Raw genomic sequence first — 20,818 nt, 5'->3', positions numbered from 1 at the left:
GGGAAATTAAATTGTTGTCTGAAGAGTAATAACAGTTGTAGGAAAAAATATAATATTTTGGATCCGGTTGGCCCGTATATAAATCCTACATTTCCTTAATTTTCCCCGAGGGTCGGTAGGACTGTGGAACACCTGTGGGACATATATCAAGAGAGAAGACTCCTCCAATAGCTTGTGCTTGTTGACTGGCTCTATTTCTTTCATCTTTTCTTCATAACACTCTCACATCTTCTACTGAATTTAATAAAATCTCTTCGTGGAAGACGAAGAAGCCTGTACATCAGAGCCACGGTATCCCGATCGGTATGGCAGTGAAGTTTTATAAATATGAATGGTGGTTAGGGCCAAAATTTTCGACAATAAACGATTCAAAGAACTGATTTAAAACTGCCAGTAATTGTTAGGTCCCATGTGCGTAGACGATTCAATGAGATTCAACAAATATATAATAATTGTCAACTTCAGCAGGCAAAACTTTATCTTTATTAATGTAGCTTTTCAATACACAATTTGAAATAATTACATAACTATTGTCTATTTTAGATATATACCTTTTTGGGTTGTTTTGTTTTGTTCTTCTCCTCAATCTAACCTGTGCAGCAGATACGTCGAGAACCGAAGAGAAAACTTTTGAGACTACCGCTCTGACGATAAAACCGTGTAAATTAGAGCGATAAAGATGCTTTTTGGCATCCCCACGATCGGGAAGCAAACCCTAGTTATCCATATGCCAACCCGGCGCTTTAATTACACGGCCACCGACGTTCGGTAATAATTACATAATTATTGACAATGTGCCCAGGTGACGAGAATTCTTCGTTTTAATAATAACATCACATGACTTCTTCTGGGGTGGCTGTAGCATCTTTACTGTAATAAATATTAAATTATCAAATGAATATCGAATGATTAAATAGTTTTATGCCAGCGGTGCCCGTAATCGCGCGATTCTAACCTCGCTTCGCTCGGTTAAATGGCGGATTCCGGGCGCGATGACATAAAATTTGGTATGAAACGCGTGCGTAATATATTTTTCGACTCGTGGGATTGTAAAACTCGCCTTCGGCTCGTGTTACAAGCCTCCCACGAGTCAAAAAATATATTACGCACGTGTTGCATAATATACTATTACTTTGCTGATTCCCAATACTGGCCATCGTTTTTCTAGCAAACAAGAAGGATTAATTTCGGATGCAATTCAAGTATTTAATTGATGTCATAAGATTCTATGATGCCTATAACATTCAATACTATATGCAACTCGTGTGTTAGTTTTTTGAATCGTGGGATAGCAAAATTCGCCTTCGGATCGTTGTACAAACTTTTCATAACCCAAAATACCCATACCGCACTTGTTGCGTAATATACTCATTCAGTTTGAAGGTTCACGATACACCGTAAAATACAGTTGTGGCACCTTTTCCATGGTATACAGTTTTGCTTCATTGACGACGAAAATTTGAATATACCACACATGGGCAGCCTCCGGGTAGCTCAGAGCAGAGCTATAAATTTGAATTAGGAATCCGATAAAGTTTATAACGATTTAACTTACAAAGGTTGTAAAATAAGCATAGTGGGGAGAGTAAGGTAAATTATTTTAGAGTGAAATTGGTATAAAAAGAGAATGAGTGCTTTGTTACTTTTTTTGTTTAGATATATACGAACGTAACGACGTAAATATTAGATACGTTAAGTTTCAAGTTTCTTTTAAACGTTTATTCCTAATATATGAAAATGGAAGTATTTCCATAGCGTGACACCTTTATGTGTTGTGTTCAGGGTTTTGAGAGTTTCTTTGCCACATGAGAGCGGTCTTTGTCCTGGTATATGAGGTCATTTCTGTGACAAAGGTTGTATTACTAGAAAAGAAAGTAAGTCAGAAAATTGTGTTAAAACAAAGAAAAATAATTAGACTGTCTACAATGTTAGAAGCAGGAGTGACTCAGTACTGCAGACGTCACAGTTTACTACAATCAAGTTTTTATATATCAGGAAAGACTTGATATAACACACAAAAAAAAACTTGGGGGCAAAACTCCACATAATAGTGCGGAATGTCCAGCCTTAATATCGATTATGCGAAGGGAAAAAAGAGGAATGAGTGATCAGTCTAGTGACGACTGACATCATGAAATAACCCCAAGGTGATATCTAAGATTTAGATTAAGAAATTAGTTGAGTAACTGTAGGGTTAGTGTAATTCAAATGAATCAAGCCACAAACTCTGAGTTGAAGATTGATTTCCACGCGAAGTAGATGAGGAGCTCAGAGAGATTATGAGAAGATAAACGGATCGACTTGTTGAGTGAAACCTTCTCACTGTAAGTACCTTATTAATTACAGAGTAGCAGAAGGTGAATAATAGATATAATAGATATAATATAATAGATGAGTATCGAAAGAGCTTTCCCGCATATAAATTGGTAAATTGTGAAAAGAAGTTCTGGGAAAATCCAATGAAAGGCAAGGTATTACTATGCTTTAAAATCACCAAATCTTTCATCATTTTTCTTCTTTTGCATAGTCTATTATTTCAATCTGATTCAATCACAAATGTATTCATTACAATTTTAGGTTCCCAAATAATAATAGAGATTACTGCATAAGAAGTATCAAGTTTTTTTTGATAAATTGAAATATGTCTTCGAATTTCATGACCCTTAAAAATAAAATCAAAATCGCGACTAATAATTATCTTGTGCCAAAAAAACACCTTCTGTGGGATTTCCAACCTGATTGTGACTGTGGTCCACAGGACTGTTGCAGCGAGTTTTTTCCACGAGGGAAAGTCAGCTTAGGAGGAAATACTTGAGGAAAAATCTGCGTGCCACGTCACAATGTTATAGGAAATAATTCAAGCATATGTACAATCAAACTTTATCCTGGGGTAAATTCCAATGTGATAAACACAGTGCTTCCTTCTCAGATCATCATGGTATTCAATAGGTATTTAACCTATTGGGATGGATGAAACGTGGAGTCTCCTGCTCAGAGATGCTAGGTGGGTTCTCGAAAAACATTCATCACGCATATTGACAATACATTTGAATAATGTGAAAATAGAAATTATGCCATCAGAAAAGCTGGATATCTTTAATTGCGAACTATTCTTCATGTTACAAAAACGAAAACCAGCGGTAATTATCGGCATAATTCAACAGATGTCACTAATATTGCGGAACTGAATTGTAAGTTTCCGATTGCACTTTGGAAATTAACACAACATCATTGAACTTCTGGACGATGATCATAAGTTTTATCACGAAGGTACCTTTCTCCATATTTACGGCCATGAAGTCCATCGCTGGCGTATGATGAGTACATTGGTAACTCCAAGAGATAAGATTGGAATTTAGGAAGGAAATATGTCCATGCTTTGGTAACACAGCCTATCTAAAACAGAAACAAACAAAATGATCAATTCATTACTGATACCAATGAACCGTTCATAACCTGGTCAACTATAATCACAAATTACTTCTAACACTTGTTCATTCATTCCATGATTAATTCCTAAAATAGAGTAGCTTTTTTGTTATTGCCTTTCTGACCGAAAGCTTGATTACTTTGGTTTTCTCGGAATGCCATTCTCCTATTCGACGCATTAAAGTTTTTAGTATAAAAATGTGTAAATCATTATAAAAACACCACCAGTAAAATCCAGTGCATTGGTGTGTTCAGACTACCTTACAGGTAGTACTAACAATATTTTGTATTAATGTATATTCACGTTACGGGAAAGTTAAAAAAAATGCTAAGAAAGTATTTTGGCAGAAGCGTATACAGTAAAATTTAATAAATTATTGCTAACAGAACTCTTGATATAATGAAGATTGATTACAACATCAAGATACGCGATAGCGTATCTGCCATGTTGATGTCACAGGCAGAGGTGACGTCACAGGCAGAGAGCTGTCGTGTATTATATTTCACAGGGACTTGGAATGAAACTCTGGAACGGAACGAAATTGCCGTTTTTGCATTTCGTTCCGTGGAACGTTTGAAGAGCGAAACGAAACTCGGAACGAAATCTCTAGAACGTTCCGGCTTGGAACGAAACTCGGAACGAAATGTCTGGAATGTTTGGGCTTGGAACGAAACCCGAAACGAAATATCTGGAACGTTTCGGATTGGAACAAAACACGGAACGAAACGTCTGGAACGTTTCGGCTTGCAGCGAAACCCGGAACTAAATGCCTGGAACGTTTTGGCTTGGAGCGAAACCCGGAACGAAATGTCTGGAAAGTTTCGTCTTGGAACGAAACCCGGAACGAAACGTCTGGAACATTTCGGCTTGAATCGAAACCCGGAACGAAAATCGCGGAACGATACACCTTGGAATGGAATTCGGAACGAAATGTCTGGAACGTTCCAGCAGGGAATCAAAGTGTGAAAAATTTCTCGCTTGGAATGATGTTCGTGAGAAGCCGTTTTAAAGCAATCTCCTGTAGGAGACTAAATATTTAACGATTATTTAATTAATTAATCCGATCTTCCATTTATTGTTAACAATTAAATTTTGGTTAAAAGACTCGATATAATATAAGCTGGGTTGATTGTGATAACTTTAATGTTGCTTGCTCGAAAGTTCGTCTCCAAGTGTCCTCCGTCACCAAATCGCCCAGGGTGTCAGGTCTACCCATTAGACAAGGCCCTTTATCTATGGGGTTGGTCCACGTGTTGGGCTGTTTCGTATAAACAGCCTAAATGTTTCCATTATTCCCTCTGATCTGTCACAACAGGGCTCTTGTTCGTTTTAACGTCGAAAATATTTCCAAGACTCCTGATTTTTATTAATTAAAACACGTGTTTCTTCAATTTTCTTTCTCATTCTAAAAATCGTTTTAAATATTTGAAAAAATTTGAAAAAACCAAAAACCCTTCAAAATGATATAAAATTATTTTTTCTCATTCTTTCCTCGCTAAATTCGGTTTTGCATCGCACAAAACCCGTAAATATTAATCGATATAACATTTTTTTTTTTCAAAATCGTAGCGGCTCCATTTTCCGTTCACTGTTCCATTCTCCGCCGAATTTCATTCCGGGTTTCGTTCCAAGCTGGAACGCTCCAATAATTTCGTTCCAGGTTTCGTTCCTAGCCGAAACGTTCCAGACATTTCGTTCCGGGTTTCGTTCCAAGCCGAAGCGTTCCAGACATTTCGTTCCGGGTTTCGATCCAAGCCGAAACGTTCCAGACATTTCGTTCCGGGTTTCGTTCCAAGCTGGAACGCTCCAATAATTTCGTTCCGGGTTTCGTTCCTAGCCGAAACGTTCCAGACATTTCGTTCCGAGTTTGGTTTCGAGCATTTCGTTCCACGACTTTCATTCCGAGTTTCACTTCTAACTCGGAACGATACAAGTTCGTTTCGTTCCGAGCCCCTGGAACGAAATTCAAACCGGAATGCGTTCCAAGTCCCTGATATTTCAGCTAACAACTTGCCCCTAACCCCTTAAAAAAACTTCAATTGCTTTTTTCCCCTTCAAACGCACGCTCTTTTGCAAAAGCATTCTTAGATACATTATCTAAACCGCGGTTGATCTTTCTGATGAGATTTATACTTTTTTCACTTATTACATTATTACAAAAATAACTCCATAGCAACAGATAAGAATTCACTATTTCAAGAGTTTTATTTCGAGAGCGTTACTATTCCCTAGTGCTGTTTGGGTGGGCTGTTCTAGGAAATAAAACTAGTAAGTATAGGGGAAATTGTCTGCGCTTACGGAATTCAGCCGCACGGGTCCGTAGCGGTGGCGCATGAACTAGGATGGAGCCCGTGCTTGTAAGCCAATCAAAGAGCGTCAAGTCATTTAATATTTGTGACTTACCCTTTAACAATTGGAATCGATTGTTAATAATTTAATGATTTAAATATAACAACCAAATTAAAAATTTTAGTTCAGTTAATTTTTCAATATTTAGAATTCGAACATTTTAATCATAAGTTAATTATAATTTATATGACAGATAATTTAATTTTTGTAAAAGACCCTTTAACAATTGGAATCATTTGTTAATATTTAATTTAAATGTTGCACCTAAATTTAATCTTTTAAATTAAAAATTTTTAGTGCTTCAATCTTCGAGCATTTCAGTCTTTAATTAATTACCTAAATAACCTAATATTTGTGAATTACTCTTTAACAATTGGAATCGATTGTTAATAATTCAATGATTTGAATATAACAACCAAATTAAAAATTTTAAAGCGGCGACAGTAGCCACGCGGGCGGTGTGTGACTTCGGCGGTCACCCAAGCTAAGCAACGCTCAGTTGGGTTAGTACTTGGATGGGTGCCCGCTTGGTCACACCCCTCGGCGTGTAGACTACCGACGTCAGGCACGTATGCGGAGAGCTGGTGTGTTCACCGAGTCATTGTGACTGATGAACACAGCAGAATCCCCGCATTACCGGCCGGCTGCGCTACTGAGGTTTTACATAGTTTCCCTCAGTACAAGCCAAATGGGCGCAGAAAAATGGAAAGTCGGCCCATGCTACCGCAATAATAAAAGAGAGGATAGTAGGAGAGGCAAAATAAGAGAGGATAGTAGGAAAGGCTAAAAAGGCTAAGACGAAGGGGTGCCTATCAAACCATGGTAAGAAAACAATGGTGATAGGAAAAAAGGAAATATGAAAAAATAAAAAAATAAAAGAATAAATTAAAAATTTTAGTTCAGTTAATTTTTCAATATTTAGAATTCGAACATTTTAATCATAAATTAATTAAACAGATAATTTAATGTTTGTAAATGACCCTTTAACAATTGGAATCAATTGTTAATATTTAATTGCAATATTGCACCTACATTTAATCTTTTAAATTAAAAATTTTTAGTGCTTCAATCTTCGAGCATTCCAGTCTTTAATTAATTACCTAAATAACCTAATGTTTTTGAATTACTCTTTAACAATTGGAATCGATTGTTACTAATTCAATGATTTGAATATAACAACCAAATTAAAAATCTTAGTTCAGTTAATTTTTCAATATTTACTGTGATGAGGCAGAATTTTGCGCCCCCCCCCCTTCCCCCTAATTGAAACAGCTTATTTTTCCTAGGTTAAGTTAGATTTAAGCTACTCTTTTTTCACCACCGTTGGTCAACCCATCCCCAGAGATTCCCTATCCCCGTCCCCATTTCCCCCCGCCCTAGCACTCACGCATCAAGGAAGAGGATCCCACGTGACCCCGGAAGAAAGAGACATCCCCCATGCGAGCCCCCCAGATGAGAAGAAGAAGGACACCCGATGGCCCCCCCCAAAACCAGGAAAGAAGAAGTGAAAATGATTGGCAGCCTTCACTCGTGCCACCGCTGCCCCACGAGTCACTGCCTCATAAAGCAACAAAGTTACCCCAAAGAATCCCGTGAAGAAGTGCCCAGAAAAGACCCTGAAAAAGTGTTAATAAGGAGTAAAAGTGGAAGAAACCCTGTGAAGAGAACTGTTCTAGAATACTGTGTAAATATTGTGTAAGAGGGACAATTAATGAAGAAGAAAGAGTGTGAAGGACTAAATTGTGTGTGTGAGAGGAACTATTGAGGAAGATAGAAAGATTGCGTGTATTGTGAGAAAAGGATATTATTTTGAGGAACTCGTGAGAGAATTGTGAGAGGAAGACTGTGCGGCTGAATCTTGCGGAGAGGAACCGAGGAAAACCGAGAGGATTTTGAGAAGACACCATTCCCCGTGAGTGCGCCATTTTTTATTCCCTGCCCCAACGAATTTCCCTGCCCGTGTTAATTTCCCCCCAACGGTGAGCCTCCAATACATTCATGTTAGTTGTAAATTAAGCCCCCCATTAATGACTACCTTTTCAGTCGGCCCCCCTCACTTTTCCCCCTTTTTCCAGAGTTAGGGTCACCCCCTCTTTTTATTATATAATATTTCGCGTAGCCGCAAGTGAGTTGGCCTTACTCCCCACCCTCGAGTTATTAGTCAAAAGGCCCGGATTATTTTTTGTGTTAATATTGTGTTATGAGATCAGAATACAGATAGTCAATTCATAAATCCCTCCGAGTAATCATTTCAACCCCCCCCCCCTTTTTTTATTATTTCAGGTCCTCCCGTCAGTTATAATCAATTTCCCTAATTTTTCAGAATATCGTAAATTCCCCAATATCGTGTCTTCGCCGGGAATTATTATATTTTAATTCCCCGGCCAAGGTCACATTACAATTCGAACATTTTAATCATAAATTAATTAAACAGATAATTGAATGTTTGTAAATGACCCTTTAAAAATTGGAATCAATTGTTAATATTTAATTTCAATATTGCACCTAAATTTAATCCTTTAAATTAAAAATTTTCAGTGCTTCAATCTTCGAGCATGTTAATGTTTAATTAATTACCTAAATAACCTAATATTTGTGAATTACCCTTTAACAATTGGAATCGAGTGTTAATATTTGAATTAAAATATTACCTCCAAATTTAAATTTTTTATGTAATATTTTGCAATCATCAACTTGAATGACTGAATAAAAACTAAAACATGAATATTTAAATTATATTTCGTTGAAGAAAATTACTATGATTAACTAACACATGTCAGAGAGGCTTAAAACAGGTACCAATACTTTTGATTGCATCATTTGTTTGGTAATTATTAACTTAAAAAAAAATCATAAAAAAATGTTGTGAACAAATGGCGCCAAGCCGACGCTAATTTAAACGCAAGACAGAAACATGGGACAATTACTGAATAGTTGAAATCACACAGTAGGCGAACTGATTATGATATAATCTTATTTTTAAAAAACCATGGAAATATTAAAAAATGCCAAGTTTATGCTGACAGCGTCAACTAGGACAATTTTCCGCAGTTTTAGTTCCGATTGGAAAATTGATTATTGTTAATAAAGGCTTTTGTCATTCCGGCTGTAAGACAGTGTTTTATGGCTGCGTCGCTTTGCTTCGTCCACGTCCACGAAACGCTGACTACGACTGTTATGACAAAAAATAGTGGGCCTCATACGGCCAAAAGAAATTTGTCGATCAATATGTTTGTTGCAAACCTAATCTTCGCCAGAAAAGTTTTTTTCGGCCTAATGACAAAATATATTGTTTCAAACCCCGTCCATAGGAAATTGATTCGGAAAAAAAGTCAACTTGGCGCGCCGGGCTGTTCGATAATGAACATACTTCGTAGGAAGTGAATGATTGACAAAGCTAGAGTTCGCACGCTAATTGACAAAACGCCAAAACTATTGAGATTTGATTAAGCTTATTATATCACAATTGGATTCCGTATCCCTGACGTGTACTTAACCTATTCACCAATGAACGTCAAATAGCATTTCGGTATGAGGAGAGTGGGTATCCGTCAGTGTGATGGCGCGTTCATAGGCGACGCCCGGTGGCACACTCACATTATTAGACAACGGCAAAGAGTGGGGGACGAAGATCATCAGTGAATAGTTTAAAATGAGATGTAGTGCTTATACATGATAAGATGTCCGTAACGACTAAAGTAATTACGTAATTATCAATCGATGCATTCAATCAATAATCCACTTACGAATTTATGACTTGCTAGGGAAATGCTAAAATATACTTGTAATTTTGTACTATGTTCCCGGCAACGAAATGATACACTGAGAAAAAAATTTTCTTTAGCCAAGAATATTTAGTAACCACAAGAGAATATATTTGGCATTGATAAGTCTTATGGGAGTATTTACACTGTAGTGGTTCGGGCGAATTAGAATTAATTTATTATTGTAAATCGATTCTAATCGACCTGTTAGCCACAAAATAATATTTTTATTTAGTGGATACTTATACTTTAAAGTGCTGGGCACATCTGCACTTCTTAATCAGTCCTCGGGAAGAATAAATAATAAAGATAAAAATAGAAGAAATCAATTTAATGAGCTTAGGGTTTGATTAGGTAGAAAGTAACCAACATATTCAGTAAGTACTTACAAATCATCTCATTCCTCACTCATACTCATCCGTCCGCTCGTTTCACAATAGGTTTGCACTATCTGGCTCACACTTGAGCTAGTACATAAACAAAATCTTAATATTACGGATCTAGTTGATTGGAAATGTGTCCTTCGCACAGAACTCCACTTAAGGTGCGCGGGATCGAGTTATTTTGTACCTCGTTTGCCGGATCCTTGTGGAGTTAGGTTTTGTAAAATAATGGGAGCGATCACCACGAAGATGTGCGTGATTGTGATCGATATTAATCCCAATTTACTCGGATTATCGGTAAGCGCCGGGCAGGAGAAATTTAACTGATTCCGGAAACAAGTGCCAAACAATCTCGAGGAGTTCGCCCCTTGGTACGTTCTTTGTTGAAGCTAGGACGAGACTGATTAGCTTTCGATAATCAGTCTCAGTGGAAGTTCGGTCGATGCCCGAGAGCATTGACCGAACTGCTGATTCCTCATAATTTTTATTCATTCGTCGAATCGATGCATTCCGCGGGCGAATCGTGTGAGGAATTGCGAAATCGGTTCGACTTGCTCGTTCGATTTCGCTTATTCTAATTTAATTTCATTTCAATAAATTCCAAACACAACAACACAGTGATCGCCGGATTTACTGGTGGGAAGAAAATATTCTTGGCAAAAATAATTTTTTTTCTCAGTGTACTCAGTGAATCGAACGGGAAAAATTAGGCGCGCCAAGTTGACTTTTTTCCGAATCAATTTCCTATGGACGGGGTTTGAAACAATATATTTTGTCATTAGGCCGAAAAAAACTTTTCTAGCGAAGATGAGGTTTGCAACAATCATATTGGTCGACAAATTATTTTTGGCCGTATGAGGCCCACTTTTTTTTGTCATAACAGCCGTAGTCAGCGTTTCGTGGACGCGAAGCAAAGCGACGCAGCGGTAAAACACTGTCTTACAGGCGGAATGACAAAAGCCTTTATTAACAATAATCGATTTTCCAATCGGAACTAAAACTGCGGAAAATTGTCCTAGTTGACGCTGTCAGCATAAACTTGGCATTTTTTAATATTTCCATGGTTTTTAAAAAATAAGATTATATCATAATCAGTTCGCCTAGTGTGTGATTTCAACTATTCAGTAATTGTCCCATGTTTCTGTCTTGGAGGCGATCAGATTCACGTCGACTTGGCGCCATTTTTTCACAAAATTTTTTTGTCATTTTTTAAATTTTACAATTGCTGCACCTATGGTGAAGGATTAACCAAAGTTAGTTACAGGAACAATTAATTCAGATATGGAAACGCATACATTACTGATTGTTACAAAAAGAGAATACGGAATGTGTGAGAACTATAACGAGGTGTTTAATGTAGATTTTAGTAGAGCATATATGATGTACAAAACCGCACTATAAGCACAGAAAAATTCTCAACACCAAATTAATCTAAAAAACTAAACTGCCCGGACAAAACCGGATCAACACCCCAAAAAAAAATAAACAGTAAGGACCCAAAATAATATGGTTCAAACTCAAAGCCCTCATCGCGGATTATATTCTTCTTCTTTCGTCTAAACGTCCGTCACTTTAGATCGTATTTCTCCTTATTATTATTCTGTTGTCTCGTTGATTAGCCTGCAGACGTGTCACATTTTCTAGCTCTTAACAACTTAATGAGGTTTCATTAATAATAAGACTCAAGCCTTTACATTGGTGTCAAAAGTGGTCGAAAAATTTTTCAAGCAAAATGAATAGTTTCAACGTGGGAGACTTCAACCCTAGGGCCACTCACCGGATGAATAACCAGCCGATCCTAGATGCCCATGACATCTTCAACATACAACTAGACATGCAAGGGGAGATCCAGCTTGCCATCACAGACATAAAGTCTACTACTGAATTGGCGAGTTCCCTCCAACAACAGCAGGAGAGCCAAATTACGGAGATCTAATAGGGAACGACGAACTTTGTCAATCATTCCATCGAGTCAAATAATCCGACCATCCTCGATTATTTCACAAAGAACTTCTCGAACGTGATGACAAACCTCGGGGCGGGAAGTTCAGAGCAGGTCTGGGCAAAGTGTGCTCTTCGTGCTCACCTAGCTCCCAACCCCAATTCGGCCAATTACTACAAAAAAGGGGGTCCTATTGTGGTGTGCAGATAGTCGAAGTGGCGAAACCGAATGTTTGGTAGAAAGTAAGGGTATTGTTATTTGCGTCACCGCGCAAAAATGTGTATTCCCGATAAACAAATGTAAATATTTTTTTAATGTATTTTGCATTGCTAAAGAATATCAGTTTTCATTCAATAAATCACTCCAAATTGCATATTTCAGTCACAAATGAAGTGAAAAATACAGGTGAAAACAGTTTTCAATATCTATTAATATTGTGTGAACATTCCTTAAGCAAAATTTGTTAATTTTTATGACATTTTTAGGATTTGAAGAATTAAATGTTCAGCACGCGATAGTCGTAAGTAAGTTCGAAAGATTTTTTGCGTTAAAAAAGCACAGAAACAAGACATTTGAATTCCAGAATTTCATGCCTTGTTGATTATTTTTTAATGGATAATTACTGCAGAAACAAATCAAAATAATTAAATAATTTGCACAGTGTGACTGAGTGAATATAAGTGAAGAATGATCATAGATGAATAAATCACGACTTATTAATAATCGGGGCATGGGGTTTCTATATTGTTGTGCATGCAATTTTCTCATTTTCCAAATATTTCTCTCCATTCAACACTGAGAGAAGAAAATAGTTTCCGTTGAGCAGCTATGAGAAAATCTGGCCAAGAGCTGGCAAAATCATTAATTGATTAAATTCTGATGAATGGACATCTCATATTTTTTAATCTAAAATAAAATAATTGGTCTTTAAAATCGGAACCGTGCGAGCCCCGCGCGTTCAACTCTGTTCGACCCATTTTCCGGAATGCATTACCCCAATTGCGTAAGACCCTGCGTAGTCAGAGTCGCGGTAGCAGCGTCCACGGAAAGACGCACAGCGCCTTTCTGACAGCGCCGCGCGCTCTGCCTTGACATTTCCAAAACCTTATCGCGTAGAAATTCGATCAAATATCCACCAATTCAACTTGAAAACTTCTTAGTTGTACGGGAGGTAATTGTTAAAATAATATGGTGCCAGAAATCAATTATTTCTTAGTCACCTTAATATTGAATAATTTAAATTAGAACTTGAGAAAATATAAGATATCAGGTCTTTGACTAAACCGTATGACTCGGCATTTCACGACAGCTTACAAAAGGGCCCGGCAACCGGGACTCATAGGGCTCACGCGGCGCCCGAACTTGCTTAGTAAGAGCTGAGAGAGGGATGTGATCCACTTAACAAAGCTGGCTGCTCTAACTCCACTTTTCTCCCTTTAAGAACCGGGTTTGACTGATACCGGCAGAGGGCGACCGCGTGATAGAGCAGGAATTTTCAACTGTTCATCAAGTTGAAATAAGAACATTTTAAATGAGGCAGGTTGAAGGACTTAGTGGAGGGTAACCATGAGACATTCACCGAGTGCTGTCAAAACGCATGCCCAATCAAACCTTGCAGGTAGGAGAAGAAAGTAGCTTGGATGAGTCGTGAGCTGGATAGACGGAGAGGTTAGGCCGGGTGACTCTGGAACCGTGCCTACCGCTCCAAGAGGGACGAAGACTGGACTCAGTAGAGAAATGTGCAGAAGGAGTATAAGACCCTCATAGTGAAATGAAAGGCGTCTGTGACAACCTTCTGCGACAAAGTGGATCCACTGCCATAGGTAGCCAGACGTCCCAAGGTCTTCTATTATGGGCCCACCGATAGGCTGAGTAGTATGACACTACTTAACGGAGAAACCACTACCCAGCCGACCGACATTCTGAAATACCTGGTCCAGGTGCACTTCTCGGACTCGCCGATACGGAGAAGGGGAAGCTGGTCCCCAATGGACTGGATAGGGCCAGACAGTCCCAATTGGTATCTAACCTCAAAGAAAGTAACGCTAAGTGACCTACAGTGGGCGATGAACTCCTTCGCCATGTACAAGCCCGGGACCGGATGAAAAGTATCCGGATCTTTACGGAAGAGAGGTCCCCTGTTATTATGGAAGGTGCTGGTGGGACTTAGTATATTTCTGGCATTAGGACATGTGCCAAGAAGATGGCGGGAGGTCAGGGTTGTCTGAGCTTCCTCTTATTTAAAACATTAGAGAGGCTTGTTGATAGGCACTTCGGGGAGGGAGCGCTGAACGTGAATCCGGTCAACCCTTCTCAGCACGCCTACCAGGTGGGCAGATTGACTGAGACTGCACTACACTGTCTGACTGAAAAAATAGAAGAAGCAGGACAGAGGAAGGAGGACACCGTTGGCTTGTTCATAGACATCAGAGGAGCCTTCCACAATACCTCCTGTGATATAATGGAGAACGCAGCAATATCCTTTGGCGTTGAAACACCGGTCATTAGATGGATAAGAGCCATGCTTCGAACAAGAGCGGTCCACTCCTCCCTCGATAACGGCGCGATTAAGGCGCATAGAAAGGAGCCAAATGTTGCCATGCAGGCCTTCTTGCTGTGGACGCAGACCTGATATGGTTGCTGTCCAAGGGCAGGGATGGGTACACACAACGGGGTCACTTTCGTAGAACCTTTGAAGTTAACTTTGAGTATAGGGAAACTCTGCCAGAGAAAGATATAAAAAGGTCGCCACCCAAAGAACTAGTCTGATACACGGATGGCTATACGATAGGTGACCGAGCAGGCGCAGCAGTTTGGTCTAAGGCGCCCTCAATTAGGTGCGCCATCAGACTGGAGTCGCACGCAGCTTAGAGAATATTTTACCAATATTGACAAAAATTAGAAAATTTTTTTAGCGGTGTTTTTCAATTCATTTAGTGTAGAAATATTCAATTTGGAGTGATTTATTGAACAGAATTTTCAGCGGAAGTTGATATAGAAAAACATGAACGATTGATAGTTTTTAAAAATATTCATATTTTTCTTTCAAAAAATCAAAATTTGGCGCGTTGATTGAAAACGATACCCGCACTCTGATCCAAGCATCGGGTCTCCCTACTCTGACTACCTGCACAATACAATAACACAGTGAGTTCAGTGAGTTCCGAGAGCTCACTTTGCACAGGCTTGGCTTAGACAGGTGGCGCATCGGACGCCAGACAAGAAATTACTTACGTTCCAATTACATTTGGATACCTGTCTGGAAGCAGATTGACACTAGGGGAGGGTACAGTTATCCGCCATCCTGAATCCTGAGTTATCAAAATCAGTCTAACCGAAAATTATGCCAGGGCGGTCACGGAAATAAAGACGTGATATTTGGCAAGCGCGGTGCCACGGTGGAGCATCCAGGTGAGCATTCGAGATACTCCACAAAGGCTAGAATAGAGTGACCATTGATCACAATAATCCAAACCTTCTAAAAACTTAATGGAGTCAAAAGCGGGCAATGAAAAATGCCATCTCCTTCGCATGAAATCCAGTCCAACCCAAGAATAACTAGATTTCATTGATGACGAAGATATCGTCGAAACCAGTAATATGGAATTAGGTTCACCGAGAATTGCGAATGTAGCTGATAACGCACCCTTCAAAAGAGCGCACCCTTCAAAATTTATTGCCAGTCCTAATGTATTGATTTTCCCGATACATGTGCTCGAATATCTACGCCCAGCATACTTAACGCTCGGGATGACTAACGCTTGAAGTAAATTTTACTTTCGTCTCCATAAGTTTTATGACGACCCTGAAAATATAGCGGTACTGCAAAGGATGAGGATAAACATTTTTCCATAAAAAGTTCATTTCTGAACGGGGGAGCGGTCCAAGTGAACTGGCTAGGGGTAATCTCCATTAAAGCAATATAATGCTCACTTCAAACCGCAGAATGTCACGTCCGAAGTAATGCCATTAGGTTACCCTGGTCCGTTAATGAGTCCGCGTATGCCAAAAAAGGGCTCGGCAGAAAAAAACCCACCTGCCCTACAAAAATCTGCTCCAAGGACTTCACTGGCACCATGATAGGTGCCAATGCATCAAATTATGGTGAAATGAATGAGGGAAGTGCAAAATGTGGATAAACGTGCGTCGCGAATACGGTGAATTACAAATGGCGTCGTTACCTGCGGAACTTATGGTTTGGGGAGACAACGACCCTCTCTTAGACATAAAAAATACTCTTCTACTCCCTTAAAGCTACCCAGATAGCATAACGTGCCGTTGTGTTTTCGAGAGTATGGCCGTACTGGTATCGTACCTACACCGTACTACCGCGAGATGGCGTAAGCCCATATGAGTATGATACTAGTATCGTATGCGTACGTCGTACCGCTTCAAGCTTGTACGAAATGAGGACCCCCGGGTACTTACCCGACAAAAGTCAGTAATTCGAAAAACGCAATTATGTACTCGATTGTACATCGTTAGTACATGATTGTACCTATAAAATTTTTGTTTGTACATCAACGGATTAATTAAAAAAAATTAATTAAATTTCGGCATGATCTTAGCCGACAACAAATTAAAAATTGATCAATAAAACCAAATTAGGGGTGTTTTCCGAAGGAAATCGTTTGTACATTACGAATTTCATGTTTTCGTCGTTTGTACATTGATTGTTAATGAGTTAAATCCATTTGAAAAATCATGGTTTAAGTTGCGCGTCTCTATATTATCGATTTCTGCTCTTTGTTCTGTGTCTAAATGGGCTTTCGCAGATCCTATCACTGCTACTCGTTAATGTATATAGGGGGCAGTGCGGTAAAATGGAGGCTCATGACTTTTTTCAAATGTTTATAAATTAGGAACAAATTGAAAAATTGAGCTCCATCTAAGGGATTGATAAAGGAGAAGGATTTTACTCTCAATTGAAGCAAAATCAAATTTTTATTTCCTCAAAATTATGGTTAATGCATTTCCATACGATTAATTGGAATGTACGGACGTTCCCCAATAATGCTTTTCAATAATACTCCACTCCAAAAATGACTCTCCACTGCACTCCGAAATGAACATGGTGGCTAAAAATGAATTGTCCCCTCTCATCGCGGCCCCTCTCACCAGACTTGTTATGACGTAGATGCGCGCAATATTTCTTTCAATGAAAGTTTGATGCAGAATCCACATTTCAATAGTACAATTTCTGTTAGATTCAATGTTTATACTCGTAAAGCAAAGAATAATGCAATAAAAGCCCATTTAAACACAGAACAATGCGCAGAGGTCAATAGTATAGAAACGCGCAACTTAGACCATGATTTTTCAGATGGATTTAACTCATTAACAATCAATGTACAAACGACGAAAACAAGAAATTCGTAATGTACACACGATTTCCTTCGGAAAACACCCCTAATTTGGTTTTATTGATCAATTTTTAATTTGTTGTCGGCTAAGATCATGCCGAAATTTAATTAATTCTTTTAAATTAATCAGTTGATGTACAAACAAGAAATTTATAGGTACAATCATGTACTAACGATGTACAATCGAGTACATAAGTGCGTTTTCCGAATTACTGACTTTTGTCGGGTAAGTACCCGGGGGTGAAATGAGGTACTCAAAACCCGTAGGATACTAGCACGGCGTACTGGTAGCGTACCCATTCGCAAAAAAAGTATGGCGGGCTGCTATAATGCGGGTACAGTGTCGGTACATCGTACTGATATCATACCCAATCAAAATACAAGTTACATTTTAACATTTTAATATTTTTTTTTTATTTTCAGCATTTTAGGTCATCAATAATGGCAAAAAATATAAAAATTAATTTGAACTTAATTAAAATAATTACAGAAGTCTGGGTCCGTTTACATCGCATCAGTATCATAAAGGTACGATTCCAGTACGCCGTACTAGTATTGTTCTGGTATTGTACGAGTACGACGTACTGGTATATTATAAAGGTGCGATACCAGTACGCCGTACTCATACCATACTAGTACAATACTAGTATCGTACCTTTATGATACTGATGCGATGTAAACAGATCCGTACGTTTCACATGATTTTAATTAACTTTTTATTAATTTTTATATTTTTTGCTATTATATTGATGACCTACAATCCTGAAAATGAAAAAAAAATGTGTTAAAAATAATTTTTGTCTTCTGCGCATTAGTATCGCGCTACCATGTCGCGACGTCACTTCCGTCCTTTCTTCTCCCAGAGAAACCCCACTGAGCTAGACGTGTGTTTTTTCGTGTGTGCCATAACAGTGTTTTTTGGAAGAAGTTTTTAGTTTTAGCAGGTGTTTTGTGTGTGAGCAGAAAATGTGGGAGCCCGGGATTAGTTGGAGATAAGTTTTTGAGCTCATTTCCCTTTAAAAAGTGTAAAAAAATCCATTGCAATTTCAGAGCATATATGACGGTTATTCCCTCTCTCGCACGTCTCTTTTTTTTATTAAAAAATCGCATTAAACTTTTGTGCCGGCTCGTTTAGTGGAAATCAATCGCTTTTATGATTATTTCATTCGAAAATTAGTTTGGGGTGGTTGTTAAAAGTAAGATTACTTTACAAGTAATGAGTAATGGTCTTTTTCTGGTTTTCACACTAATAATTATTCTTGCTTTTTAATGAACCCCATATATTTTATCCTCATTCGAAAGCCTATTAAACAAGCTTAAAATTGATACGTGAATCATTCCGGTTTAATCGTTTTTCATTAAGTAATGAAAAACTTCACAAAAAAACAAACTATCGGTGATGATTAAAATTAATAATTATATAATAATAATTTCGATAAGTGTTGCATTTTCCTATAAAAGGAATAGATTCTAGCATTTATTCTGTCAATCAATCCATTTACTGACATTTTCTCGTATAAAAGTACTAATTAAAACAGTGAAATTTCGTCAAAACACCACATAAAACGAAAAATAGTTCACAATTTTGTACAGAATATCTCAATAATTTGAACAAATGTCCAAACGAAAAAATTTCCTCTCCATTTATTGCAAAAACAATCTAAAATACAACGATATCTTCACCTACCATAGCTTCTAATACTCATTCACAATTCGATTATCATTTTATACCTCATTGCCGATCCTGCAATTTTTTTATAGAAAAAAAATATGAAATTTCTCTCTTCTCTGGAATCTCTGTACATATAGATAGGCTCCACATTCCTATTGAGTGTCTCGAATAATAAGTTCGAATATCAAATAATAATTCTGTACATATATACAGGCTCCACATTCCTATTGAGTGTCTCGAATAATAAGTTCGAATATCAAAATAAGAAAAATTTATCGAACAGTGAAATAAGAAGATGTGCTGAATTAATTATCGACATAGAATTTTGTCGTTCCGTTCTGAGCCGTCTACGATGACTCAATTTGCACCCATATTACGATAGGACGCCCGAAAAAAAATATCGTTACAATTATCTAGATATTCCATTCAGCAAGCGCTCGTAGAGGCCAAGTGTTCAAGTACGGCACGTGATAATTCTTCATTTTCTAACCCTTTAGCCGCATATTACGGTATATTCCCTCTTCAGTCCGTCACTGTGAGGTAATTGCATCACTCTCAAAAGTTAAGAAATGAATAAAACAGCTTTCTACTTCACCAATCAATAATGCAATTAAAATATAAACTTTCGTAGTAAATACGTTGATGCTAATGGCAAAGTCGATTGAGATAGACATTATTTCATACATAATTATTTAGACTTTGTTTGGTAACAACCACGAAAACTGATTTCTTATGTAATTGCATTACAAACCGGAAGAGCGAAAAGACAAACATTTCATTTTGCTTTATATACATGCTTTATTCACCTTCAGCCTCAAATCTCTTGATTATCTTCAGTAGTTGTGTCATTATCGACAAATTCTTATTCTTGCTCTTTGATGAACCCCATATATTTTATACTCATTCGAAAGCCTATAAAACAAGCTTCAAATTGATACGTGAATCATTCCATTTCAATCGTCTTTCATTAAGTTATGACACTTTTAGGCAGAAATTGTAATTTCGTGTTTCCACTTGAAATTTACTTTCCACTGGATTGTTCTGTCTTTTTTTACGGCAAATAGAAAATAACCAATCCAACATTTTGAAGCCCATTATCTCTGACTTACTTATTAGCTGAAATATTATATGTGGTGTTAAGTTCAGTGAATAACCTTTACATTGAGAGGTAAATCGTTTAATTTGAACCGTTTGTCGCAAAATTATGAGGGTTTTCGAGCCAGAAATTCCTTGTGAACGTAATGTCACACTGTAAAATTTGTAGTTTTTGTTAATTATCAGCCCATTGGACTCGACTCATGTGACTTTATCATACACCATCTCAAAGATATCAACGAGATCTTCAAAATGGTGCCCCATTCTTTCCATTCTATTCACTTGGTGAAGAGTTACCGGTGATTATGTGTCGAATTTCGCATGACACGAATTTAAAATTTGCCATTTTTTGAAGGTTTTGTCCTGAATGCCGTTCTCTGACTGACTTACTAGCTCAAATATTATATTAGGGATGAAGGTGATTAAAAAAACTTTCAAATTGAGAGGTGCATCGTTCAATTTGAACTTTTTTTTACAAAGTTATGGGGACTTCATTAAAAAATAAATGAATTGAAATATTAAAGCTACTGACATTTCATTTGATCCATTTATTCCGATCAGTGGAATTGGGGTGAGACCATAGAAAAATTCATTAACAAACTATTGGTTCATCATGCGAGTCAATTTTCTCATTTCCGTGCTTTCATTTATTCATTTTTAAGTACGTATTGAGGATACATAAGGACAAAAGTATTGAACCAAATTAATGAAGTGTGAGAATGAGTAGAATTCAAAAAAATAATTTAAGTATCAATGTCATGCAGTGTAGCTGGCGCGCGCGAAGCGCGCGTTCTGCCTAGTTGCTGAAAAAAAACATATA

The 20,818-nt window shown here is 37.8% G+C and overlaps 1 protein-coding gene across 3 annotated transcripts in view; it reads right to left on the bottom strand.

Moving 5' to 3' along the window:
- Positions 1–460: 460 nt before the first annotated feature.
- Positions 461–20,818, bottom strand: part of LOC105271021 (putative gamma-glutamylcyclotransferase CG2811) — a 52,619-nt gene continuing 32,261 nt past the window's right edge. For 2 of the 3 annotated variants that reach the window (XM_011312319.1, XM_011312318.1), the window contains 2 exons: positions 3,275–3,396; positions 1,358–1,505 (listed from right to left, as the gene is read on the bottom strand). In XM_011312319.1, coding sequence (XP_011310621.1) covers positions 1,373–1,505; positions 3,275–3,396 — 255 coding nt within the window. In that variant the 3' untranslated portion in view covers positions 1,358–1,372. Of the gene's footprint in view, positions 871–1,357; positions 1,506–3,274; positions 3,397–20,818 lie in introns of those variants that run through there. The other variant, XM_011312320.1, reaches the window with a different exon arrangement.

The sequence above is a fragment of the Fopius arisanus genome, unplaced genomic scaffold (assembly GCF_000806365.1).
Source record: "Fopius arisanus strain USDA-PBARC FA_bdor unplaced genomic scaffold, ASM80636v1 scaffold00099, whole genome shotgun sequence".
Taxonomy (NCBI): domain Eukaryota; kingdom Metazoa; phylum Arthropoda; class Insecta; order Hymenoptera; family Braconidae; genus Fopius; species Fopius arisanus.
The sequence above is the reverse complement of the archived record's forward strand: the minus strand, read 5'-3'. Positions and strand labels throughout refer to the sequence as shown.